Genomic DNA, 27,634 nt, shown 5'->3' on the forward strand with positions numbered 1-27,634 from the left:
GTGTACACTTCCCCAGCCGATCAAACGTTCCTCCCCTTTTCGCGCTGTAAGCAAGCGACAATTTTGTGTTGCCACAGTGGGCAATGGCTTCAACCTTTAGCTGTCTCAAAATATTGTCAACAAGCTAGTAAAGCCTCCTACTCGGTTTAAGATACAGCGGGTAGTTTGGTAAGTCAAATCAATTTTTATGACTCGTTTGTAACGGAAGGTGTACGTGTCCTGTTAGATATTTCTACGCCTACCCCGAATTGCTAGCATTAGCAGGCGACTAGCTAGCTCGGAGCTAAATTAACGGTAGCATTCGTTAGCTTGATAGCTTCGGAGCGCAAATGACAGAAGACAACGGTGATGTCAAATTCAATTAAACAAGGATTTAGTCACCGTTTACAGTGTTTGATAACTAAACGTGACATATGTTCGGGTTCCACCACACCCTGCCAGATGTCTCGTGTGTGCCAAATGTTGAAACACTGGATCTGAATTTACCGGTGCTCCCGATGTGTCAGTAAATAAAACCGGAGAACAAAGATCTATTGTCGTCTAGCTTCCTCACAATATTGTTGATATTGCTGGGATTTATTTCCACCCCATCCTCAACGTGAACTCGTTGACGGAAGAAATATTTCGTTTGATGACAGGGCACAAACAGACATTTGTGAGTCATCTCGTATATTTTCCTCCTGTTTTTTGTCACATTAGTTATTACCTCTTTATATTACGTCGCTTCTCAAGTTTTATTATGAGAAGTTGTGAACTAACATTAATCTTATAGCCTACAGTGTCCAGTGCGATATATTCAGCGCTGTATATTAATTCATATATTTCTAATAGAGCCCACTGTTAAACACCAGTGCAAACTAACATTATTCACCATTTCCTTGTTTGCTGGTTGTATTAAAGCTTTTAAATAAATTTCAGAGACAGTAGATATTTCGGTTACCACATCACTAACAGTGGGATTGATTATCTCAAGCACAGTGGTTGCCAAGCCTTTTACAATAAGTACAGTAGTTCAAAAGACACTGTAATATTACCAGAACGACCAAATCTTAAATACAGTAATATACTAGGCTTAAAGTGTTCGGCAACAACAAGGCAGAGGTTTCGTTTTGAAAGGGATTTGACCAGTGATTTTTGACAGTTGTTACACTGGAAGTCACATTTCCCTTTTTAAAATAGACATTTACAAATATATATATTTTTAAAGGTATATAAAACCTTAATGCTAGAAACTTACACTTTGTATAGTATAGCATTTTATTTTTGAAGACCGTTTTGAATGATTGTATTGAGTTCATTTTGTATACACTTATAGATTGGTTGATTTTTTCTTTTATCCCAGACAATAGTTAGTTGTTATAGGTTGTTTTAATTACCTGACATGTTTCGGCGAAGGCTTCCAACTTCATCAGAGAGTCACTAGTGTTGGTGTGACGTGTCTTTATCAGCTGATGACATGTCAGGTAATTAAAACAACCTATAACTATTGTCTGAGTAAAACAAAAAATCAACTAGGCCATTTTAAATGGGTTTGATTTGCCACTGAAAGCGTATAGCCCATGATATATGCTAGCTAGAAGTTAGCTACACTGCTTTTGTGGTTTATTTTTCCTGAAATTTACCTAATAATGTATCAGGTAACTTTGGATACCTCGTACTTTGACAAAAAAAAAAAAAAAACAATCAAACACAAAAAGACAAAAAAAAAAACAAACAAACAAAGGCAATATCAGATTTACCCAACATACCAAAATAAATGTATACGCGCAAAACGTTTCAAAGTATTACATATAAATGTATTGCACTGTTGTACTTACAAGTTAAATACAATTGGCATTTATTTAAAATGTACTATATTAAAAATATATATCTGTAACGATATGCATAGTTGAAACAATTAATTCAGTGATTCTTTAGTGTATTACACTTTGTCCAAGAATAACCAGAAATTCACTCCTCCAGAGAATACAGTAAATTTTTCCTTGGTCTGTTTGCCTCATGCTAATCCCTCGCCTAACTCAGATTATAAAGGAAGGAATGTGGAGAATTGCGTGAACACTGTACTTTGCTTCTAACAGAATTTAAGACAAATACTATTGTCTCACCAAACAGATAACGCAATTTAACTACCCTTGACCACAGATAAACAATATTTTCTGCCTCTAAGCCACTCAACTGATAAAAGCTTGGTGAAAAGTTTACTTTATGATGTTCATTTTTGTTGAAGGCTGACCCGGCAGAAAATGAGCAGGGGGGAAAACAAATTATTTTTGAAGCTTACCTTACAGTATCTGCTTGGGAGGAGACAACTGTGTGATTGTAACCTGTGTATGAGGTATTTCACAGCTATACCTGCTGCTCACGTGTTGCAGGCTTCGAGAGGCGTGTTGACCAGTGAATGCATAGAGTCAAGAAGGTGAAGCTTTGTGAGACTAAAGAAGAGATCTGGAAAAGGTAAATTGGTCTCCTGTCATTGAATCTTTTGAAAATAGAAGAACACATTTGATCTAGTCTAATTGAAGTTGAAGAGAAGGAGTCTCCGAAATCAAATACAACTTAAGTTGGGTCATTTGTAGTACCCATAGTACTAAAGGGTATTTATTATATGGGTTTTGCACTTTACCAACTTAGTTGTATGGATGCTCCAAACAAAGTTTCGTTGTGCTTTTTGCAACAATGACAATAAATATTCTGAATCTGAATCTGATCCAAATTGACTGTATATAATTAGATGATACATAGTGGCTAATTCTTTCTCAATGTAGTAGTAGTACAGTGCCCTCCATAATTATTGGCACCCCTGGTTAAGATGTTTTTTAGCTTCTAATATTTTTTCTTTAATTCAAATAATAGGGGACCGTAATGGAAAAAAAGAGAAAAATCCAACCTTCAATACAAGTGCATTTATTCAGTGGGGAAAAAAATCCCACATAAAGAAATAATTATTTGACATCAAATAATGTGTGTCACAATTACTAGCACCCCTGGTGTTAATACCTTGTACAACCCCCTTTTGCCAACAAAACAAGTTCTGGGGACTGATATGGCCATGGGAGAAGCTTGATTTTGTGTCTGGTGAACAATTTCTGTGTAGATTTGGCCAAATGTTTAGGGTCATTGTCTTGCTGAAAGACCCAGTGACGACCCATCTTCAGCTTTCGGGCAGAGGGCAACAGATTTTGATTTAAAATGTCCTGGTATTTCAAAGCATTCATGATGCCATGCACCCTAACAAGGTTCCCAGGGCCTTTGGAAGCGAAACAGCCCCACAGCATTACTGACCCACCCCCATACTTTACAGTGGGTATGATTGCTTTTCAGCATGGGCATCTTTCGTGGCACGCCAGACCCACTTAGAGTGTTTGGTTCCAAGAAGCTCAATCTTGGTCTCATCTGACCAAAGCACACAGTCCCAGTTGAAGCCTGGGACCGTGTGCTCGTTAGGCCTATTTTAGGGCTTTGGCCAGCTAACAGCAGTAAGTCCCATGTAATTACTAAACCAACCGCTCCATGTTTGACAATTAAAAACCTGGTTTGCACACTCCAGACAATCTCTGCGCACGTCTTGCTTTTGTTGTTTTGCTGTCAAAAGTTACATCCCAAATTCCCAGCTCTAAAATAACGCTGCTACTTAGATGCTGCTAGCCAGTTAGTCTGAAATGCATTGTGAAGGTCCTGGTTGTCTAAAAAGTTAAGTGTGCACTCTTTTTCTCACTTTATGCATAGATGAGTGCAGGAGCTGAGCCCATTTACGTATGATTATCACTAGTGGATAGTCATAATAATATACTTATAGTAATCACCACCTATATTGACATGTAGGAATCAGAGCAGAGAAGCAAAGAGGGTGAGAGGGAAGAGACCTCTACTGGAAAGGTGGCACATCCTGGGGGCTAAGCACATGGTCCCAGTTGAATCCTTGGACTGTGTGCTTTGGTCAGATGAGACCAAGATTGAGCTTTTTGGCAACAAACACTCTAAGTGGGTCTGGCGTGCCACGAAAGATGTGCATGCTGAAAAGCACCTCATACCCACTGTGAAGTATGGGGGTGGGTCAGTGATGCTGTGGGGCTGTTTCGCTTCCAAAGGCCCTGGGAACCTTGTTAGGGTGCATGGCATCATGAATGCTTTAAAATACCAGGACATTTTAAATCAAAATCTGTTGCCCTCTGCCCGAAAGCTGAAGATGGGTCGTCACTGGGTCGTTCAGCAAGACAATGACCCTAAACATATGGCCAAATCTACACAGAAATGGTTCACCAGACACAAAATCAAGCTCCTCCCATGGCCAACTCAGTCCCCGGACCTTGTTTTGTTGGCAAAAGGGGGTTGTGCAAAGTATTAACACCAGGGTTGCTAATAATTGTGACACACATTATTTGATGTCAAATAATTATTTCTTTATGTGGGATTTTTTCCCCACTGAATAAATGCACTTGTATTGAAGGTTGGATTTTTCTCTTTTTTTTCCATTAAGGTCCCATATTATTTGAATAAAAAAAAATATTAGAAGCTAAAAAACACATCTTAACCAGGGGTGCCAATAATTATGGAGGGCACTGTATATGTTGTCACCCACCTCATAATTTATTAATGTTCACAAACTGTTTTAGTTATGCACCATTAATTTGGCTTGTGTATTGATTTATGACAGGGCTACTCAAGTGTAAACTACAGTAAGTACACATAGCCCATGCCTAATAAATGGCAATAGTGACAAATAGAAGTAAATTTACAAACATTTTCAGGATAAATATCGGCGTATCATACTTCTCTAATATATTTCTGTACATATTTTTTTATAGCACAACAATACTAGTAGATGTTGGCAAATAATATTATTTGATACATACCGATGAAGCAACCACAAGGCCAAAAATGTGACTGTCACATGTCTTTGTCATATTTACTTTAGTTTTGCTTTTGTTTTACACTAGTTAACATTCTTTATGACCATTAACTACAGTGCCTATCGTAAGTATTCACCCTATTGGATTGTTTTCCCCCTTTTATTGCATTTATGGAGCAATCATGGTCAAAACAATTGGCATTTTTAACAGAAAGATTTATTGGAAAAAAGTTTTTAATGTTAAAGTGAAAACAGATTTATACAGAATAATGTCAAGGAAAAAAAAAAAAATATATATATTTTTTAATGCGTATTCATTCACCCCCTTCAGGTCAGTATTTAGTAGATGCTCCTTTGGTTCAAATCACAGCTCTGTGGATAAGTCTCAACCAGTTTTGCACATCTGTGTATTGCAATTTTGCTCCATTCTTTTTTACAAAACTGCTCAAGCTCTGTCAGGTTGCATGAGTATCGGTATAAACAGCCCTTTTCAAGTCCAGCCACAAATTGTCTCAAGGGTTGAAGTCTGGTCTTTGACTTGGCCACTCCAGAACATTTACCTGGTTCTTTTTGAACCATTCCTGTGCAGCATTTGCAGTATGCATTGAATCATTGCCTTGTTGGAAAATAAATCTTCCCCCAAGCCGTAGTTCTCTTGTAAATTGAAGAAGATTGTCCCTTAGGATTTCTGTGCATTTTGCAGTATTCATTCTGCTGTCCATCGTTACAATCCTTACAGGTCCTGCTGCAGAGAAACATCCCCACAGCGCGATGCTGCTACCACCATGCTGCACAGTGGGGATGGTGTGTTTTAGTTGATGTGCAGTGTTTGGTTTCCACCAAACATAATGCCACTGTTGAAGAGATACCATATTAGATCCTGGATTCTTTAGTCTGATGAGACCAAAATTGAGCTTTTCGGCCATCAGACGACATTATTGACATTACTTTGTAGAAATCTGTTTTCACGTTGAAATTAAAACAGTTTTTTTCCAATAAAGTTTTGTGTTAAAAATCCCAAATTGTTTTGACCATGATTGATTTATGAATGCAATAAAAGGGGAAAACATCCAAGCAGGCGAATACTTATGATAGGCACTGTATGTTAAAATGTGACTTGCAACCCAAAAAAATAATGGTTTCATGGCGATCACAGTTTGAGTTTGGAATAAAGTAATTCAAGTGAACTTTAAGGAACAGATTGTGTTAAACTAAAGAGAGTCCACTGTGGTTGAATGTAGCTTTGGCACCATTAATTCGATGGTTGTAATGTTCAACGTTCAGCTGTGTAACAGTTAAGATGACGGCTGTGGATGGCCTATCGGACAGCACAGAGGTCGTGGAGATGGAGGACGTGCCCTCTCAGTTTTTTGTGGAGAAACACTCGTGGGAAGGACTCCGTGACATCATCCACTGCAGCAGAAAGTACTCCGGCATGATCGCCAACAAGGCTCCGCATGACTTCCAGTTTGTGCAAAAGAAGGATGAAACTGCTCCCCATTCCCACCGGTTATACTACCTCGGTAGGCTTAATGAAGTTTACGATTTGCGCTTTCTTTCAATTGCTCCTTTGTGTGTGTTTTCTTTCCCCCATCTTCTCTACTCTGTGCAGCATTAGTATGATCTCATGATATAAAAACAAGTCACTAAATTTCTGCTTGCCTCTGGTTTGAGCTGAAGGTGCCTTTGTTTATTTTCTGTGCATTTATCAGGAATGCCTTACGGAAGCAGAGAGAACTCTTTGCTCTACTCAGAAATCCCAAAGAAGATCTGCAAAGAGGATCTCTCAGTCTTGTCATGGAAACAAATGCTTGATCACTTTCAGGTGAATTCCCACGCTTCTTGGCTTGTGTAGCTTTAATAGCCGCCAATAACTTAACTTTGATATTGTTAGGGCCAGAGGCGTCACTAGGTTTTAAGAACGGGGGGGCTTAGCCCCCAGGAGATGCCACCTTTCCAGTAGAGGTCTCTTCCCTCTCACCCTCTTGGCTTCTCTGCTCTGATTCCTAAAGGTTGATATAGGTGGTGATTACTATAAGTATATTATTATGACTATCCACTAATGATAATCATACGTAAATGGGCTCAGCTCCTGCACTCATCTATGCATAAAGTGAGAAAAAGAGTGCACACTTAACTTTTTAGACAACCAGGACCTTCAGAATGCATTTCAGACTAACTGGCTAGCAGCATCTAAGTAGCAGCGTTATTTTAGAGCTGGGAATTTGGGATGTAACTTTTGACAGCAAAACAACAAAAGCAAGACGTGCGCAGAGATTGTCTGGAGTGTGCAAACCAGGTTTTTAATTGTCAAACATGGAGCGGTTGGTTTAGTAATTACATGGGACTTTCTGCTGTTAGCTGGCCTAAGCCCTAAAATAGGCCTAACAAGTCACGACGCCAATGGTCAAGGCAATTAAAAAAAATTTTTTTTTAAAGAATTGTAAATGAGTTGCCAGACTGATGGTTGTTGTAACGCAAGATGAGTTCAATTACAGAGGTAGGAAAAAAAGGGGGGAAAAATATATATATATATTTTTTCAATTTTTATTTTGTTACTTGCACTACGGCCCGGTGTTGCTTGGGTTTGTGTAACTTGAACGAACGCAATACAATCGAACCACAGATCAAAAATATAACAACAGCATATACTGTGATTTCATTTAAATATTTTGTATTTTCTTAAATTTAGATTTTTCTTTAAATTAAAAAAAAAAAAAAATCTTAACATTCTCTGATTTTTATAATACTCAGTTAAAGCAGACCGATAATTTTTTACTGAATGAAAATAGGATATTTTCAAACACCTGTTTTGGCTTTAGAAAATTTTGACAGAGCTACGTAGTTCCATAATATTGATAATCCAACTTTTCTCAGCTCATACTTCGTGGTTACAATGCACATTTTTAGATAAAATTGAAAGCTAAGAGTAATACATGTTGGAGCCTATTAGTCTACTTTTACAAAAATGAGTGATGAATAGCCAACTATCGAAACACTGTAATCGTATGTGTCAGCCCTACATCAGACTTCTGAATACACTGTCATGCAGTACAGGCAAAAATGCTCACTTATTGGCTTAAATCTTGTGGGGTTTTTTTGTATTTGCTTGTCTTTATTTATAACCTGGAACAGGCAACACCACACCAAGGGGCCTACTCACGAGAGGAAGAACTGCTGAGGGAGCGTAAACGTCTTGGAGCATTTGGAATAACATCTTATGACTACCACACACAGACAGGCCTGTTTCTCTTCCAGGCTAGCAATAGCCTGTTTTACTGTCGGGATGGAGGCAACAATGGCTTCATTGTGAGTATGCTGTTGTTTTACACGCTTTTCAATCATATCCCGCAAGGTGTGGATTGATGAATTTGAGAAGCAGATGTTCTTCAACTGCGGTTCATCTCCACCCCATCAGATTTTAAATCAGTTTGCTTTCCTATTGTTTTTCTACTTACTCACATTTCTGTTTTTCTTCTGGTTTTAGCAGTCCGCTCCCGTGAAGCCTGTGGAGATCAAGACCCAGTGCTCAGGCACCCGGATGGACCCGAAAATCTGTCCGGGAAACCCTGATTTCATTGCCTTTATCAACAATAATGACCTGTGGATAACTAACATCAAGACTGGAGAGGAGAAGAGACTCACCTACTGTCACAAAGGTGTTGAAATGAAGTTAATGGCATTTTGCATGATGGTACATTACACTTTTTCCTTTTTTATCTTGAACTGCATGAAAGAGCAGTCAGCGTTAATGGAAAAACCTAGAGGCTTTTGCTAGAATGCCAAAAATGTCAGGAAACACCTACTGAAATGTAAATGGGTTAATCAAGGGACCAGTGTTGTTTTTGGCTGCCATTTTAATTTTCGTCTTCGTCTTAGTCTTTTGGACGAAAATACGTATTAATCTTAGTCATATTTTGGTCATTTCAAAATGTGTTCGTCTTCATCCAGTTTTAGTCAACGAAAACTTAGACAAATTCTCTCTAGTTTTAGTCGACAATTCTCAAAATGTGTTTGTCTATGAACTTTAAAAGTATTGGTCCATGAATGAACAAATAAATGAATAAAAAGGTTTCCAACAATTTCAAATGAACATGACAGACAAGCACATAACTGTAGATTTTACAAGGACATCACATTTTCATGATGATAATACACACTCGGCAGGAAAACAGCACATTATTTGCAATTAATTAAACTCACCTGGACGCCACGAACTAGATATAAAATGTTTTCCAAGAGTTTAAGAAGACAACGAGTTACCGCGTTAAATGCTAATGCTAACGCAAACTCTATGCTAACGCTACAAGTTAGTTTAGTGTGTGATGATCACTCAGCACAGACCTTTAAAGGCTAAAGCGACATGGCATATCTAGCAAAGTTAAAGCAAAACCAAGCAGCATCTGACTCATATGTTTCACTAAATGAGCCTGGAATGGGCTCAGATTTACTCATTGGCCGGTGAGTAAGCGTGTGTGTGGGGTGGGTGGATTGGGGGGGGGGCGCAGCACGTCACATAAGTGACATGACCAAACGCTGCTAAATGTTTGCTAACTACAGATACAATAGGAAAATATCACACATTGTGAATTCATGACGGACACTATGGCGATTTTTCATCTTGTTCTCGTGTCGTCAGACGGCAACTGGCATCCATCTTGTTATGTTTTAGTCTCCCAAGACACATTTTTAGCACATCATCGTCATAAAAAAAATTGTTCGTTGACGAAATATTTTTGTTATCGTCATCGTTGATGAAAACAACACTGCGAGGGACCTTCCCTTTTTATATATAAATATATATATATATATTTACTGTTTTTTTTTTAACAGGAATGTGTTGGCTTTTTGCATTCACCATTGCTGTTCCTGTGGCAGCGCATCTTCCTTAGAGTCTTACGATTAGGAAATATCCATTATTGCATATGAGCAATGCTGTTTTTTTTTACTACACAATCATGACTGTGTATATTTTCCTGTGGGTGTACACTTGTGTTGCTCACATTTCACACGGATAAAAAAATCAACCGAACCCTGTTTCATGATATGCCACATATGATAATAACTACGTTATATTAAATCAAGTTAACACAGTAATTGATGCATATTTTTAAAAATTGGATGTTAAGATCTCGTTTGCAAAGTTCAGACCCTAAAATGTTCCGTTCTCATCCGATCTGGTAGTATCTCAATGATTTTATGCCATTCGGTGTGTTTGAATCCCGTAAAAATACAGTCACTGGTTTTACATGTTGAGTTTAATAGGTATTGCAGTAAATTGTGTACTTTGAAGTACAATTTTTTTTTTTCTAATGTGGTGACCTATCCAATTTTACACTTCTTACAAAGGAGATGTACTTAAATGTCACCATTCCTATGATCAGGGTACCCGCGGGTTATTAAAAGTATTAAAAAAGCATTGAATTTAGTTTTCCATTATTAAAGGTATTAAAAGTATTAAATTAGCTGTTGTAAGTCTGGATTTTTTTCACCGTGGTCTTAATTTTCAAGAACATCTCAGTGCAACCTAAATTATATCCGTGACGAAGTTTTTTTTTTTTTTAATCCATAACGAAGATGACGTATAGAATTTTTACGGTGCACTGCACTACAAATCGAAATGCAACTCGTGCGTGCCAAACCACCTCAACCGGCAAAACGGAGAATCCATCCACCTCTGCATCGGGAATGCGTCCGTTTGTCGGTGGAACGAAAACCACAGGCAGAAGTATTGTGGATTCTGAACACCAAAACAGACCACCATTCATATACTTCAAATGAGTCCATTGGTGATGTTTCGGATATTACGTCATTTTTGGTCGGCATCGGCTGTCACAATGTTGGTCATATTGTGTTTTGTTCCAGAGGGAGCGTTCCCGATGTCTTAACTGTCTTATGTAACGAATTTTCAGTTGGCAGGAAAAAAAAAGCACATTTTCTTAATGTTTAGATAGGGTACATATTTTTATGACCATTATAATGCATTTACACAATGAAATAACGCTGGAAAAGTTTGTTAAACATAATGTTGCTCAAATCGTGTTTTTTCCGGAGGGAGCATTCCCGACTTCGTAACTGCAGCCAATTTAAGCTCATCAAGACTTTAAGATAGAGGTAAAATCGGGCCTAAAAAGTCCAGCCCGATCCGAACTGGTCCGCGGGTATTAAAGCCCGACCCGCGTTTTGTGTGATAACGTTTGTGACTGTCTGCATAAAAGCCTGTCTTTTATAATGATTTCTCCGTTGGCAGAAAAAAACCCGCACATTTTCTTAATTTTTAAATAGACTACATATTTTTATGATAATTATAAATTTATTTACACAACGAAATAACGCTGGAAAAGTTTGTTAAATATCAATAAAGAGATGCGGTTTTGCGGACTCGCAGAGGGGAAGATTAAAAAGGGCGTAAAGGCACGCTCTGGCTCTGCAATGACAATACAGTGCCTTCTCTTTTTTTTTTATCCAAATTATTTATTTTATAACAAGTATTCTTTAGTTTATCATTCACACATTGTTAATATATAGTTATTTCAAAAAGTTAGCGAGAAAGAACCCTGGCCCGGCCCGACGTAATAATTGACATTTTATTTTGGTCATGTTTTCAGTTTAATTTAGCTGTTTCCAGCTTGCTATGTTTATAATTGCGATGTTTGTTTACCGCTTTTCCTCTTACTGCGAAGAGGGAGGAAGTTACATCGGCCGCTGCTATGATATTTAAGTCACCAGCCATCTGCTGTGAGCCGGGAATTTAACGCCTGCTTTCACGCACACTGCTTCCCATGTCAGTCGAGACGGGAAATTGTTTTCACACACAACTGCTGCACGGTTAAGTCCTGCGATATTCCCGTTGTTTTGGAGTATGTGATAGGGGCTCAAGTTACATCCAGATACTTTAGGTTGCAGTTTTTGGGTCATGCGAAGGCAGTGGACCTGCTTAAACATTTCGGTTTGCCTTCCGAATGAATTTGAATTTCGCCGTTTTAACTTGAGAGTTAGCCATGTTCACTGGGGTCTTGGCAGGTGCACGAGCGGCTAGCCTGTTACAGAAGATGGCTGGTCTGAGTCCTGTCCTCCTCCTCTTTTTGTCCAAAATTATTGTGTGCGTGTGTGTGTTTAAAAAAATTCTGACAGACTTTATAATGTTACTTTAAATGTGTTTTAATTGTATCTTCAATATATGTGCATTCTTTTATCAAACACACTTAGTAATTGAGGTTAAATTTGATGTTCAGTGCTTTATTTATTTAATATGATTCAATATGATCTAAATAATGGGTGCGAGAAAAGTATTAATTTTCAGTTGAAATGGCATTAAAAAAGGTCTTAAAAGTCTTGAATTTAGATTTATCAATCCTGGGGGGACCCTGTATGATGTTAGCTTAATGTCCTTCTTTTCCAGGTGTAGATAATGTCAAGGAAGACCCGAAGTCGGCAGGTGTAGCCACTTTTGTCATCCAAGAAGAGTTTGATCGATTTACAGGCTATTGGTGGAATCCCTCAGCAGAGAAAGGTCAGCACTTATTCACTGCCAAATTATTTTCTTGAACTTTTGACAAAGCTCCACAGCTAAAAATGGCGATAAGTCTTCTCTCACTAACATTTTTAGTTTCATGTTTCCTCTTTTAGACTCAAGTGGCGGAAAAACTGTATATCTACTGTATGAGGAGGTAGACGAGACAGAAGTCGAAATTATTCATGTGCCATCTCCAGCACTGGAAGAGCGTAAGGCCGATGCATACAGATACCCCCGCACAGGTAAAAGCTTTCATACACATTTTCGAAGTGGGGTACTAAAACGTATTTAATTCTACGGTACTTAATTGAACTGTTAATTCTGGATTTTTTTAGGTAGCAAAAATCCACAGGCAACACTTAAACTAGCAGAAATCAAGACAGACCATACAGGGAGAGTGAGTTACACTTTGCTTGTTATTCTTTTTTTTTTATTGTCATCATTACTGCACTCTGATAGTTGTGTCTAAATGTGTGTGTGTTTATCTACAGATTGTGAGAATGCAAGATAAAGAGCTGGTAGTCCCCTTCACCTCCTTGTTTCCAGGAACGGAATACATTGCAAGGGTAGGATGGACAAGTGACGGCAAATAGTAGGTTTTGATTTTGTTACGAAGGTGTACTGCCTAGGTTTAATACAGTACGGTTCACTATATGTTGACAAATCGCCTGCCATTGATGGTGATAAACATCCACTTCATTTGAACTGGATTTCAAGTGAACTGGATGCTATTACTGTCAATGGCACTTAAAAAGTTGTCATCCAGTCTTCAAACAGTGTCTACTCCTTTCTCCCAGTGGCTGGGCAGTGTTGCTGGACCGCAGCCAGAGGAAATTGCAGCTAGTCCTGCTACCGCCAACTCTCTTCATCCCTGTTACCAATGATAAGGCTCAGAGAGAGGCCAATCTGGAGGCAGTCCCCATTAACACGCAACCATATATTATCTATGAAGAAACCACCGACGTTTGGATTAATGTACGACCTTCTTATTTTATTTATGCTTTTGATATATTTACTGAACTATACATGAGAGCATGAATCAGGAGTGGATTTTCATTCCTGTTCCCTCGCGCCCTGAGAGAAAATTTCCCATTCCATCCCAATCCATACGGCCTTGAGTCAAAAAGTAATCCCATCATGTCCCACTCGAGTAGAATGACTCTCGATCCCATCCCGCTCCTGGTCAAAAAAATGTTTTTTTTTTTTTTTTTTTTTTTTTTTTACTTAGACCTTTATGTTGGTCATTAGGAAAGTCAGTTGATTGTTCTTTTTAGATTGCTGTTTTTATGCAGTTTAAAATCACATTGATACCCTGAAGTTAACTGTAAAGTTATAAAATGAGGAATATATAAGTAGTGGCACCGTCACATTCCACTCATGAAATTTTCCAACAACTGGGATCTTACAACAAGTTGCTCCAGTTTCACCAATTGGTCTTTATTGCGCGGTTTCATTTGTAGCTCTCTCCTTATACTTTCATCTTCTCCACCGTTGGCCATGTTGTTGTGTTCATGAGTCCATTACACTCTTCAGCTAGAAGCCGGAAGTCAAACCGCTGGCATGTTGGAATGTGTAGTTCTTTTGTCATGCCAACGCAAGTCGAGATAGTGTTGGCCCATGAAAATAAAACTGCTAAAATGGACGCTTCGGTCCTCTAGGTTGTTTAACACAGGCGAAAATCATCTATTTATGTGTTCTCGATACTGTTGATTATTATTCCCGTACCGTCGCAATCGAGGGATTCATAAAATTTTGACTCAACTGCTGCAGGAATCCCGTGACCCGCGGGATTTCCCGAAATAATACATGCTCTACTATACGTACACACATACATACGAATATATGTGAGTTTTGTAAATCACAAACAAAAAAAGCACCCGCAAAGAGGTTATACTCTTATACTCAGTGCTGGCCGATATATTACAATATCAATATGCCATGATATAGTATGTTTTTCATTGTTTGATCAAAATCATACAATGATTATGACAGCTTTTCCCTCCGATTAAATTTTTTGAATTAACATTATTAAAGAGATCTGTCACAAATGGGAAATTCATGAAAACATCAATGTAGATTGAAGCGGCACAGTAGCATACATATTAATCAACTATCATGTCATCAATAATCAATGAATTTATATTATTTATGTACTGTAACTAATCGGGCTTTTGGTGTGCTATGTAGGTTGCGTCTTGCTCTTTCCTGTAGAACATTTTTATTTCCAGTTGTCTTGAAAGCATCACTCACTGCACCGCTTGGAAGGGGGGAGCTTTCACATAGAAATTGACACTGGAATTGTCACTATGCCTTGTGGTGGCCTTTTGTAAAACGTTATGAATACCTTATTATCTTTTGCTTTTGTTAGTGGTTAATTCCTGATTTAGTTGTATGTGCTATTTATATTCATCCACATAATTCATCAATTTTCACCATAAATGTGCGTGGTGTCGTGACTTATAATGAGTAAGTTTTTTTTTGCGGGGGGGCTGTTCCTCACGATATGTAGCCAATGCTTAAATAAATGACGATAGAGACTGGAGAAGGAAATTACAGTATAGGTTAACCCTTTAACACCTAAGCCTATTTTGGCCGAATTTGCATGCATTTGATGTTGCCTTTATATTTCAAAGAAAAAAATGTTAGCCAAGTTGGGTCCCTTTTTTCAGGACACCTTGAACTTCATGTCCAAACTGTTGTCTTCTTCACTGACCAATTACAATCCACATTTTGGACCCAAAAAGAAAAAAAAATCCCAAAATCTACTTTCAAAATTGGTAATGTTGATGTCCCATTGACAACCAAACATGCTCGACCAACCGTTTTGAAGCTCGATAATATTTATTCAACTTGTTAGGATAAACATTCAATAGAAAAAAATAAGATTGAATAGTTTTATGTTTGACAATTCAACACAAACAGCAGGTATGGTCATAAACGTTTTTACATAGTTTTTACTATGGTCAAAACAGGTTATACACAGTGCAAAATAGTGAGAAAAAAGATTATGTGTATATATATATATATCTAACACACAAAGGGTTTGGAGGATATCTCTTTTTTGAAGTTAGGTGTTGTACCCATCACCTTATCAAAAGTATATACGTACATGCAATCAAGCTTCTCAAACACACATCTACATAAAATTGAAAAGATTATAGTGAAGAAAATATATATATAACATTGAAAAAAGTATTTTAAAAAATATTGACAAGTAATTCAGTTCAATTCAAATATTTCAAGCATGCGACCCAATAAAGGTTTTTTTTTTTTTTTTGCGCACTCAATAAAGCTTCTTCTTAAACAGGTCACGGAGCTGTGTCACACACAGCCTACTCTTTCGCCGTTTTCGCGCTGCTGTCACTTCTACTCGCCAAGACGCCGGCTCATCCTAAGAAAACAACGACAAATACGTCTCATCTTCTTCCTTGAGTTAATGAAATAATGCATTATCTTGCGCTAAATGTAGTTTTAGATTCATTCTGCACGTTTCAAAGGCGCTCGCTCAAACCAACCAGACGTTGCTTGCTTCGCATGCCTCCCTTTCATTAGTTGGCGCCTCGCTCGGAAATTTATTAAAAATATCACATTCGGTTCGTCCTTCTTGACATCATAACGGCTCTTGGGATATGAAGCCTTTTGTGCTGCTTTCGGTTTTGAAAAAGGACAATAAATGATGGAAATATGGAGATGGATACATGGTCCATGCAGCGTTTTAATGCATATTTATGAGTGCAATAAAAATATAAAATTCAAATGACATTATCTGCTGTTTTTCTTGATCGATTGACTTCAAATAAAAACTGGTGTGGACATCAACTTCCGCAGTTTCAAACGAGACCAACCAGCGGCACGTGGGTGATGTAATTACAGCGTGACGAAGCTTTGAAGACGATATACGTATATGCGTCGCTGCTGACACGTTCGGTGTTAAAGGGTTAACTGTTGTTTTCACAATATCTATGGTAATATCGCACAAGACTACTCACAATCTAGTCATTGTAAGTCATGAAATTTTAAGTCGGCTGCAGATTAACCATTTGGGCTTTTCTTTACAGGTCCATGATATATTTTACCCATTTGTTCAAACATCAGAAGAAGAGTTTACTTTTATTTGGATCAATGAGTCTAAAACAGGTTTCAGTCATCTTTATAAAATCACATCCTTTTTACAACCAAACCGCTGCTACATGTGGACAGAGAAATACCAACCCATAGACGGTAAGCATAAGTTGTGTCATCTCACAAGGAGGCTTATTGAACAGCATATACCAGTATATATCAGGCATGAAAATCTCTCACCTTTTGGCAAAATTCGCCATTTTGAAGTTAAAAAGGGTGACCTATGTGAATTGTGTAGATCTGAGGATTTTTTTTAAGGGGGGGGGGGTAGAAGATTTTTTTTAATTATAATTATTATTATCATGTGATTAACTTAGTAAGGGTGTGCCAAAAATCGATAAGTAGATTCTTCTTCTGTGCTCGTTATTTTTGTAGAGCGAGCGTGGAAGAGAGAGTTCGCTGCCTCTTGCCTTTCAGTTGTCCAGAAGTAGGTTTAAGTCGGGATAATTGGAAAATGTCCCTGGTGTGTTGCTAAATCCCGTGTGCGTCTACAAAAGGTGAATACATGAACCCTCTTGTACTGTTTAGGCTTTATTGGTATTGTTTTTGAGATGTTACTAGTTAGCGCTGAGCTCTATGCTAATTAGCGACTTTGCTAACATCTATTTCCATGTCAAGTTGTGCGTGGTTTGGTGGTGTACAAAAGTTATTCCAGATGCAGAACGTGTAAAACCAGGATTAAGTACAGCAGTAACACTGCAAACATGCGAAATAGTACAGAAATCTGTGAAAACAAAGTATATTGTTTAAAGGAAGTCTTATTTCTAAAGACACTTTGTTTGTTTCCAGAAAATGTGGAATTCATTCCACCAGTGTACCTTTTATTGTATTGTTGAGAGAAATAAGTACTGCTGTTTGAAATAGCTAATGTTTTTGCACCTTCTTGTGAAAAAAACATCTTGTTTTGTATAGGCATGTTGAGAAATAAGTACTGCCTTTAAAATGGTTAATGATTTTGCACTTTTCTCGTAAAAAAAAAACAAAAACGCAGTTTAAGTGCAGCTTTTTGTTGTATGGGCATCTTTCCATCGTTCCTGTTGGATCATTAGGATGTTTTAAATAAATAATAGACATTAATTTGTCTGGCTAGTATGAAGCATCGATAATCGTGATAGCCGTGATCATCATTCAATAATCGAATCGTAGAACCCTGAATCGTAATCGAATTGAATCATGGGGTGCCTCCTGCAGATCACTGAAACACAGTGTGGGTTGACAGAGCTTAATATTTTGTTGGGTTGTACAGTACAGTGTACCGGACCATAGTTCCTCCACACCCTTCTCACCTTTTTAACCCCTGACCTATTTTCATGCCTGATATATTTTTACCTATTGCCAGCTGTGGAGTATTTGGAAATTTCAAGTCGCATGATTTTTTCCCCCTTTTCCAACAGGACAATTTAAATGTGCAATTAAGGAGGAAGTTGCACTGACCAGTGGAGAATGGGAAGTGCTTGCCAGGCATGGCTCAAAGGTAGGACAAAAGTCATCTTGGTCTAATGCATACAAGTGCAATTTGACATATTCATTTTACAAGTTTTATTTAACTAATTTTGTTCTATGAATCCACCATGAAATCACGTAATGACAGTTTTCCCAATGCCATTTTAATACATAACCATATTTCCCTTACTTTTCACCATTATAGATCTGGGTGAATGAGATTACAAAGTTAGTGTATTTCCAAGGCACCAGAGACACTCCGCTGGAACATCACCTATATGTGGTCAGCTATGATTCTCCAGGAAATGTAGTCAGACTAACAAAACCTGGTTTCTCTCATAGCTGCTCCGTTAGTCAAGTAAGACTATTATTATTATTATTTTGAACTGTCATCAGTTCAGGATATACCTTTGTCCCTTTTTGTTGTCTATATAAGTTTGTCTCCCCCCCCCCCCCCCCCCCCCCCCTCTTACTTGGCAGAACTTTGACTTTTTTGTCAGCCACTACAGTAATGTGAGTACACCACCTTGTGTTCACGTCTACAAACTGACCAGTTCAGAAAGTGACCCCTTACATATAGCACCTGAAGTCTGGGCCAGCATGATGGAGTCACCAGGTAAATTGGACCCTCTCTTTCTCTTTCATCTTATCTTTATGGCAATCAACATCTAATCTATTTGTATGAAATGGATTGGACGTCCGTCCCCGTAAATCAGGGGTCTCATAACCGGTCCTCGAGGGCTGCTGTGGGTCCTGGTTTTTGTTCATACCAATCAAGCACAGACCTTTTAACCAATATGGTTATCCACTAAAACAAGCAGCACCTGACTGCAATCAACTGATTATACTTATAAAACACCAGATTGGTGAAAATGTGTGGTCTTGTTTTGTTGGAGTGAAATCCTGCACCCACTGCGGCCCTATGTGGAATAGTTTGGAGACCACTGCTGTAAATTCACAGTCTTATCATCAGCTTTCATACTGGAGCTTAAACCATGATGTGGTTTGAATTCAGGCTTTTCCTTGTCTTGCAAGCATCACTTTTTCTACTGGTATTTTTCTTCAAATATCCAAAATAAATGTGTCCATGCTCCATGCTCAAGTGTTAATTGTCTACGTTTTGAAATTAAACTCATTTAATTTCACATCAGAGGGATGGACAACACACAATGTGACAAGTGCTCGTTTTTTTTTTTTTTTTTTTTTTTTTTTTAAGGCGGCATGCGTATGGCAGCATCTTGGGTGGGGCGACCAGCAGTTGGATACTACAAGTAGATCTTGAAAATGACATATTGCACAGCATCGGCACATTATTTCTTTATGCTCGCCAACACTGATGATGTCATTTTAGTGCTGTATTGTTACCGTCGGTGCAACACCTAGTTATTCTTACGATTAAAGACAATCGGCACAGCTGTTATAAAAGGTAATTGATAAAGCGTTAATAGGGGAAAAAAATGTGATAAATATCTTTTTTTGTTTTGGCATGTAACAATTTTTTTAATTCACCCCAAAAATCTGTGCTATATTCAATTCTGTAACATGTTGGCTTCATAATTTTTTGTGTTTTAGCAATATAACCGTACTTTGTTGTTGGGTTTTTTTCATGTAGTGGGTGCTTCTTGTCTAGTCAAGAGTGAAGGTCATTTATCAGTCTGTGACTTAAGGTTTGCTTCAACAGAACTGCGCCTGTGGGATAAAGTGTTGTCGTGAACCAGATTAGATTAAGGACCAGCCTGGGCTATTTTTAGTCTCAAATACGTCCTCCAGACAATTCTGACCATAGAGTGCTTTGTGTCAAAGTTAATGTTGTAATTTATAAACATAGGAGGGAGAAAACGCTTTCTTCACAAACTTGGGTTTCAAAGTGCGCTCATAATAATGTAGTAATATAAAAAGTAGGTGTCTACTGTAACCCTTTCGAATCTGTATTTATTGGAGCAAACAGTTGACAATGTGTTCATGTGTCTGCCAGGTTGCCCAGGAGATTACAACCCACCCGAGATTTTCGACTTTCCCGGCAAGTCTGGCTTCCAGCTTTACGGGATGGTTTACAAGCCTCACAACCTGCAACCTGGCAGGAAGCATCCCACGGTTCTCTTTGTGTATGGAGGCCCACAGGTTTGTGCCTAGAAGAGCTCTATTTGGACTTTGCTGTTTTATTATGTTCAAGTGGTTTCATTAACCACACTTTCGTGCTGGAAAACAATGAGAGTAATGTTGCAATAAAAAACAAAGGAATTTTATAGACGGTAGCTTTTCCATTACATGTAAAGGTACCATCAGTAACCTGATTTATATAACTGATTAGTCAACTAATCGCAAAAACAATTGGCGATAAGTCTACTTAAAATAATTGTTTGTGGTACTTACTTGTTGCCTAAGTCTACTTAAAATGATTGACGTACTTACTTGTTACCTATTGCTTATTTTTTGTTTTTTCAGGTGCAGTTGGTAAACAACTCCTTCAAGGGGATGAAGTACCTCCGTTTGAACACGCTGGCCTCATTGGGCTACGCCGTAGTTGTCATTGATGGAAGGGGGTCTTGTCAGAGGGGCCTTGAATTTGAAGGCGCCCTTAAAAATAAAATGGTAAACTAAATCCAATGTTGTTGTGAATTTAAGGTTGAGAACTATACTGAATTTGTTTCCCCAGGGTCAGGTAGAAATCGAAGACCAGGTGGAAGGCCTGCAGTATGTAGCGGAGAAGTTTAACTTTGTGGACCTGAGTCGTGTGGCTATTCACGGTTGGTCCTACGGCGGTTTCCTCTCGCTCATGGGCCTCATCCAGCGACCCAACGTATTCAAGGTTAGGAGGCATGAAAGTTTTGCCATTTTCTTCCTGAAATGTCAACTGAAAGCTCAAGTTGCAATTACAATTTTTGATCACATGGCGTCAGTGTTTCAATACTAAAAAATCCATGGAAGCTGAATAGTTAGTGTTGCTTCTTCATGATCCAATTCATTTCATTTTTATTTTATCCACCACATGATCCTATTTTGGCTCTACCAGCTGGCAATTGCAGGGGCCCCCGTGACCGTATGGATGGCGTACGACACGGGCTACACGGAACGTTACATGGACGTGCCTGAGAACAACCAGCAGGGCTATGAGGAAGGCTCTGTCGCGTTGCACGTGGACAAGCTGCCTAGCGAGTCAGTTGATTTCCAACTGACGTTTGATCTCAATTTACTTGGATAGTAGTTGGAGGTTAATGTGTTTATTGTTTCTGTCATTGCAGGCCAAACCGTTTGCTGATTCTACATGGATTTCTAGATGAAAATGTGCACTTTTTCCACACCAATTTCTTGGTGTCGCAGATAATCCGTGCTGGGAAGCCCTATCAACTTCAGGTTACTATCACATGCATACACTTGACATACCTTAAAGGAATAGTTAACCCTTTCAGAGACAGTAGTGAACCCTTTCAGAGAAAAAGGTCACTACAGTTGACAGCTATTTAAAAGTTGACACTTAGGACCTTTAACCCTTTATAGAGCAAATGAGTATTTTTGGTGGTTAAAAACCCTTTAACATTAGCAATTACATAGACTTCATAATATATTGACGGGGCACGGGGCCAATTCATGGGGCCTTATTTTTAAAAAATAAATTAAGATTCAAATATTTTCAAAACCAAAGCTGCTACAGACCGAAAACCAAAACAGGCACCTACCTTAGGCATATGAGTCTCCTTGAGCAGCGGCATCAAAAAATTCAAAGTTGTTCCCAAATAAAATAAAATATCGATAAATTATTTTTTATATACGTATAACAAAACTTAAAATGGCTATAAAATTCTCAAATTTTACACTAGATGCACAAAAATCAGCAAATGCAGAGATAATAATAATAATACATTTTATGTAAAGGCGCCTTTCTGGCACTCAAGGTCGCCGTACAATTATTTAAAAATATTAATAGTGAGAAAATGAAAGTATATAACGTATAAGGAAATTTAAAATACTAAAAGAGATATAGGGGCAGTTAAGAAGACCAGAACTAAGTAGTTATTGTGTATAGGCTAGTCTAAACAGGTGAGTTTTGAGTTTTGTTTGAAAAAGGGGGAGGGAATCTGTGTTCCTGAGATCGGGTGGGAGTGAATTCCAAAGTCGGGGAGCCGAGCGGCTGAACGCTCGGCTCCCCATGGTGCTAAGGTGAGCGGGGCGGACAGACAGTTGTATGGAGGAGGAGGATCTAAGGGCACAGGAGGGTGTAGTAACATGAATGAGATCGGACAGGTATGGAGGGGAGAGGTTATGGATGGCCTTGAATGTGACGAAGAGAACTTTGAACTGTATTAGAAAGTGGACCGGGAGCCAGTGAAGCTGTTGGAGGACTGGAGTTATGTGGTGGATGGACGGGGTACGGGTTATGATGCGGGCACCTAATCACCTATATTTTCAGGATCCATAACAATATTTAACATACACATTTTTGCCCACAATAGCAACCAATTTTTTTTTTTATTTACTGCAAATTTATTTACTGCAACACCTAATAAATCACTCAGTTTTCACATCAGAAACTTAATACTTCAGGAAAACATGCAGAATCAATTATAAATAATATATAAATGGATTATTAATGAATTCTACATACAATTACAACTTATTATAGAATAGAATAGCCCTTTATTGTCATTATACAGTTCAATAAAATTGTGGAGCATCTCCTTTTACAGGGAGCTTGTTGTGTTGAAAATATAAATGCTTAAATCCCTGAATTCTTTATAAATATGAACGTAAAACTGTCTCGATTCTTGGTCTATAGCAAAAAATCGGGCCGTTAGCATTTATTTTGCGTAAATACGTCGAAGTACGATGCTAGTCTGTAAGCCAATGTGAGGGCCGCCTTAGCACAACAAAGAGGTTTTTACATTGAAAATTCTGGTGAATAAATGCTTAAATCCCTGAATTCTTTATAGATATGAACAGTCTTGATTCTTGGTTAAAAGCCATAAACTTCATCACCTATTGACAAGACATGGGAAACGGGGTCGATTCGTAGGGGGCCTATTTTCAAAAACGTCAAATTCAAATATTTACTAAACCAAAGCTGCTACTGACCTAAAACCAAAACAGGCACCTACCCTAGCCATATATGAGTCTCCATGAGCAGCAGCATCAAAAAATTCAAAGTTGTTCACTTATAAAATCCCGATTAATTATTTTTTATATAACACAACTTAAAATGGCTAGGAAGATTTTACACTAGATGCACAAAAATCACCAAATGCAGAGATAATCCCCTATATTTTCAGGATCAATAGCAATATTTAACATAGACCAAAACAGCAACTTCTTTTTTTTTTTATTTACTGCAAGTTTTCAACAGCTAATATATCACTCAATTTAAAATCAGAAACGTAATACTTAAGGAAAACATGCAAAATCAATTATAAATAATATGTAAATAGATTATTAATAAGTTCTATATACAATCACAATTTATTATAGAATATAATAGTACTTTATTTTCATTATACACTATATACTGTTAGCGAGTGAGGCTAGCGGCCGCCTGGCGTAACAGGAGCATTACTAGCGAAAATTCTTGTGAATAAATGCTTAAATCCCCAAATTCTTCACAGATATTAGGGATGTCCCGATCCAGGTTTTTGCACTTCCGATATTGTTTTGCACTTCCGATCCGATACTGACCGATACCGATTCCGGCCTTTCTGAGCATGTGTTAAAGTTTAAAGTTATTTAGCCCCCTTACTTAGTTGTCAGACTCATGTTAAAAAAGGTTTTAGTAGTCTTGATAACAACTAGCCAGCTGAATTAGGTGAGTTTGAATAACACACAACGGTTGGTAACAAGAAACTGACCTGTTTATTCAGTGACAAACACAAAACATTATGAATAACAAACAGAAATGGCATGGTCAGTCAGTAAAACGTGCAAATAATATGTTTATATTAAACTGTCTTAAAAAAGCAAAACACACAAACAACCTCAGTGGAAAATCCCACAAACCTTCCAAGCTATTAGATGCTTTTAATGTTTCGTGCATTAGTTGCAAAAATTGTATAAAAAGCCTCTCAGGTTTAAATAAACGACTATTTCAGTATCAAGTTAACATTTTAAAACAGTAAAAAAATACTCAAGTCCCCATTCTGTATCAGCAGCTTTAAACTACATTCAATTCATTTAATTTTGCGAATCAACTGTTAAAGTTGTTAAAATTGCTCCCGTTATTCCATAATTTCCCTTCTGTCTACTTTCGACTTGTGAAAGTTTTAAAACTGTTTTGAAGATAGATTCAAGTCATGATTTTGCCAATTTAGGAGTATTTTAGATAAAAAGTTAATTAGGTTCGCTTGGAAGGTTCACAACAGCCTACTAGGGAAGTCTCCTGCTTTAAGATGGCGGCTGTTTAGTAACGCAACTAGTTTTCAATACTTCAATGTTGCTAACGCCGTAGAGTCTGTCATTTTGCATCTAGTTCTATATACATATGATATCTATTATCTACAGTAAAATGATGTTGACGTAGTTTGTAGCGGCTGTCAGCAGCAGTCAGGTATTCTTGTGTTTTTTATCCAGCGGCATGAGTTGAGCTAAAGCCGTGAGTTGAGCATTGGCATTACCCGGGTCTATGACAAGCATGATGTTTACTCTCGGGACGCAATGCGGTCCGTTTATCATTGCGTCCCGAAGACCGCGCTGTGTATTGGTTCCGCTTTACTCGACATATTTCAATAATCGGAATTTGGATGTTTGTGAATCGTTCTCGAATCTTCCACGGCCGAATCGCTCAAGGATGTAATGAGGGCTGGGCATGTTGTACCGTGGTTCTAAGTGTTGGATGGTGCGTCTTTACTCACGAGAGATACTGGCTCGTCATCCAGAATGAATTCTTTAGCAATGACTCTTGTTATTCCCTGGGCTTTGGGACTGTCGAGTGCCAGTTTGTCACGCATAGCAAAAGTTTCTGCCAGTGTTAGTTGCGTAGGACCTTTCTTTTTGTCTTCGGTTTTCTTAACATACTGTACTTCTTATATTGTTTGTGGTGGTATTTCGCTAAATGTTTGATTAGGTTGGTTGTATTAAAACTTCTTACAGCTTTACCACCACGCTTGACTTTATTATGGCATATGTAGCACTGTGCCTCTTCATCTTTGTCGTCCTTTAAGGTGAAATGATCCCACACAGCTGACATTTTTACCGATAAAGTCTCTCGGTAAATTGGGAGACGGTAATGTAAATTTAGTGTGTTGAAGGTGTGCCGTAAAATGCGGGCCGGATTTTAGGGAAACCGAAGCAAAAACTGGAATGGCTTATGTAAATCGGTGCACTGGAAAACCCGGACTTTAACAAAAACTGGATCGGAAGTCTGGATCGGAATTTTTTCGTGTTGGCCGATCCGATACCGATGCAATTTTTTTTGCCCATATCGGCGTCCGATCCGATCCAAATATCGGATCGGGACATCTCTAATAGATATGGACGTAAAACAGTCTCGATTCTTCGTTAAAAACTAAGAAACCATGCAGTTAGCGTTTATTTTATGTATATTGACGAAGTACAATGCTACTATGTTAGCGATTGAGGCTAGCGGCCGCCTGGCGTAAACAGCTTTTGTGGCGAAAACTTTTGTGAATAAATGCTTAAATCCCTGAATTCTTTATAGATATGGACGTAAAACAGTCTCGATTCTTGGTTAAAAGTAAACTATGAAGCTCGTCAGTTATGAAAATTAGCCGCGTCCCTGTGTAAACAAAGAAGAAAATTCCTGCGAATAAATGCCTCAATCATGCATGCATGGTACGAAAAATAAAGTATTTACCTTGAAACCTCGAACAAATCACTCCTGAGACAATCCGTCCTGTTTGTATGCGGTACAACTTTCGTAGTTAAATCCAAGCTTAAATCCGACATGAGCTTGTGCCGTCTTCGGCTATTACTAAATGAAGCTCGGCCCCCTCTGATAAGGCGTCGCGTAAAGAATTACAAAGTGACATGTCAATTTTGATGATGTCTATGGCTCATGTTTCAGTGCTGTCATTCATTCGGCCCTCTCTGTCAAAATGGATTGGACATCTCACGGTTTCGATGGTAGCCAATAACTTAAATGAATGTGCTGTCACTGTAGGACAAAAAAAAATCATAAATAGTGCATGAAAGGGTTAATGGTGTGATCTTTCATTCTTTTTTTTGGGTCACTGTTTCAGGTCTACCCCAATGAGAGGCACAGTATCCGCTGCCCCGAGTCTGGAGAACACTATGAGATAATGCTGCTGCACTTTCTACAACAATACCTCTGAGATGATAGAAAATCCCCCTCCAGCTGTCCACCTTCTCTGATCTCACACTAAAATAAAGTATCCCTTCATCGGTCCGTCGCTCTTTCACTCTTGTGTCGTGGTTCACCAACACTGCGCTTTTTGGTGAACAAATACAAGGACATGGAATAATTGGTGCGGACTGAGTCACACTGAGTTATTATACCCCACCAGGCCCCCCCTCATATTTAAAATCACGTGTTTTACCCACTTGTGTCAGTAGTAGGAAAGAGGTTACGGATATGAAAATGGAAATCACATTATACATAATATATGTGTTAAAACACAGTTTATAGTTGAAAGGAAATGAACAGAAGCTGAAATCTCCATGCATAATGGGAGCCTGTAACTTTCTGTGTATGTAACAATGAAGAAATGGAAGAAAGGCTCTTCTTCCCTTGTCCACTTGTTATGTGTTTAAAATAAAATATTTTTATGAATTTTTATTATAATTTTTAATGAACGCTGACAGAGGCCAACTCTTTGCTGTTTTCTGTCCCATTACATTGCGTTGTTTGACAGCTCCGCTTGCCTTTGAAACATAATTTATATTTGCCAAAGTACCTCTTGACTACTGATCATGCCGGTATTTTTTTTGTTTTTTGTTTTTAATTTAGTTTTTTTTTTGTTTTTTTTTTTTTTACTGCAATACAGCCGACAGAAGGTTGAGCACTGGAGGCTTACAACATCTTTGTACCACCAGAATACAATTTGTACATGATGAATAAATGGATGAATGAGTCTCAAGCCTCCTTCTGCTGCGTCTAAAATTGGACTGACACAACCGTTAAATAAGACAGACATCTCAAGTTATTTTTTGTTCAGGTGGCGCACGCCCTTGATTATATCCAGTTAACTATGGTACCTCGTGACAGCCTGTACTTGAACCTGCAGTTCCAAGCGCCCTACCAGGTCAGGCGAGAAGAGCATGTTTCTACAGAGGTTGATCCCCAAGTACGTTAGCAGTAAACCTAATGAGTTGATGGTGATCAGGACAATTCCACTTGACATGCGTGAAACGTTGTTTACTTCAAAGTTAATTAGTCACGGTGTGGGAGTAACAGTGCAAACTTTCTTTTTCGTGTACTTATTAGCTGCTGTTGATGGCAGTAGATGTTAAATTGATTTGAACTTGGAGAGCTGACGGTGATTACTGCCAGCCAACTTTAAATTAAAACCCAAATCCTGGTTTTAAACCATACCCTGCTGGCCGAAAGTATTGGCACCCCCGCAATTCTGTCAGATAATGCTCAATTTATCCCAGAAAATTGCATTTACAAATGCTTTGGTAGTAATATCTTTTATTTTGCTTGCAATGAAAAAAAAAAACGAGAATGGAATTAAAAAAAAAAAAAATCATCATTTTACACAAAACTCAAAAAATAGGCCAGACAAAAGTATTGACACCCTTTA

At 38.2% G+C, this 27,634-nt stretch overlaps 1 protein-coding gene across 3 annotated transcripts; it reads left to right on the forward strand.

Annotated features, from left to right (window-relative positions):
- LOC130930221 (dipeptidyl peptidase 9-like) lies at positions 1–26,956 on the forward strand. Of its 3 annotated transcripts, none has more exons than XM_057858014.1 (21): positions 1–168; positions 2,373–2,454; positions 6,134–6,372; positions 6,562–6,674; positions 7,985–8,158; positions 8,337–8,508; positions 12,252–12,362; positions 12,479–12,607; positions 12,701–12,762; positions 12,857–12,957; positions 13,163–13,340; positions 16,424–16,586; positions 17,882–17,961; positions 18,136–18,288; positions 18,411–18,546; positions 19,906–20,051; positions 20,376–20,522; positions 20,587–20,739; positions 20,944–21,086; positions 21,173–21,284; positions 26,111–26,956. In XM_057858014.1, the coding sequence occupies exons 2-21, from the start codon at positions 2,399–2,401 to the stop codon at positions 26,201–26,203; spliced, it is 2,661 nt and encodes an 886-aa protein (XP_057713997.1). In that variant the 5' UTR covers positions 1–168; positions 2,373–2,398; the 3' UTR covers positions 26,204–26,956. The 3 variants fall into 3 exon arrangements, with proteins under 3 accessions (XP_057713997.1, XP_057713998.1, XP_057714000.1); XM_057858015.1 differs by having other exon boundaries at positions 8,340–8,508; XM_057858017.1 differs by having other exon boundaries at positions 104–168; positions 6,145–6,372.
- Positions 26,957–27,634: the final 678 nt, after the last annotated feature.

The sequence above is a fragment of the Corythoichthys intestinalis genome, chromosome 14, assembly GCF_030265065.1.
Source record: "Corythoichthys intestinalis isolate RoL2023-P3 chromosome 14, ASM3026506v1, whole genome shotgun sequence".
Classification (NCBI taxonomy): domain Eukaryota; kingdom Metazoa; phylum Chordata; class Actinopteri; order Syngnathiformes; family Syngnathidae; genus Corythoichthys; species Corythoichthys intestinalis.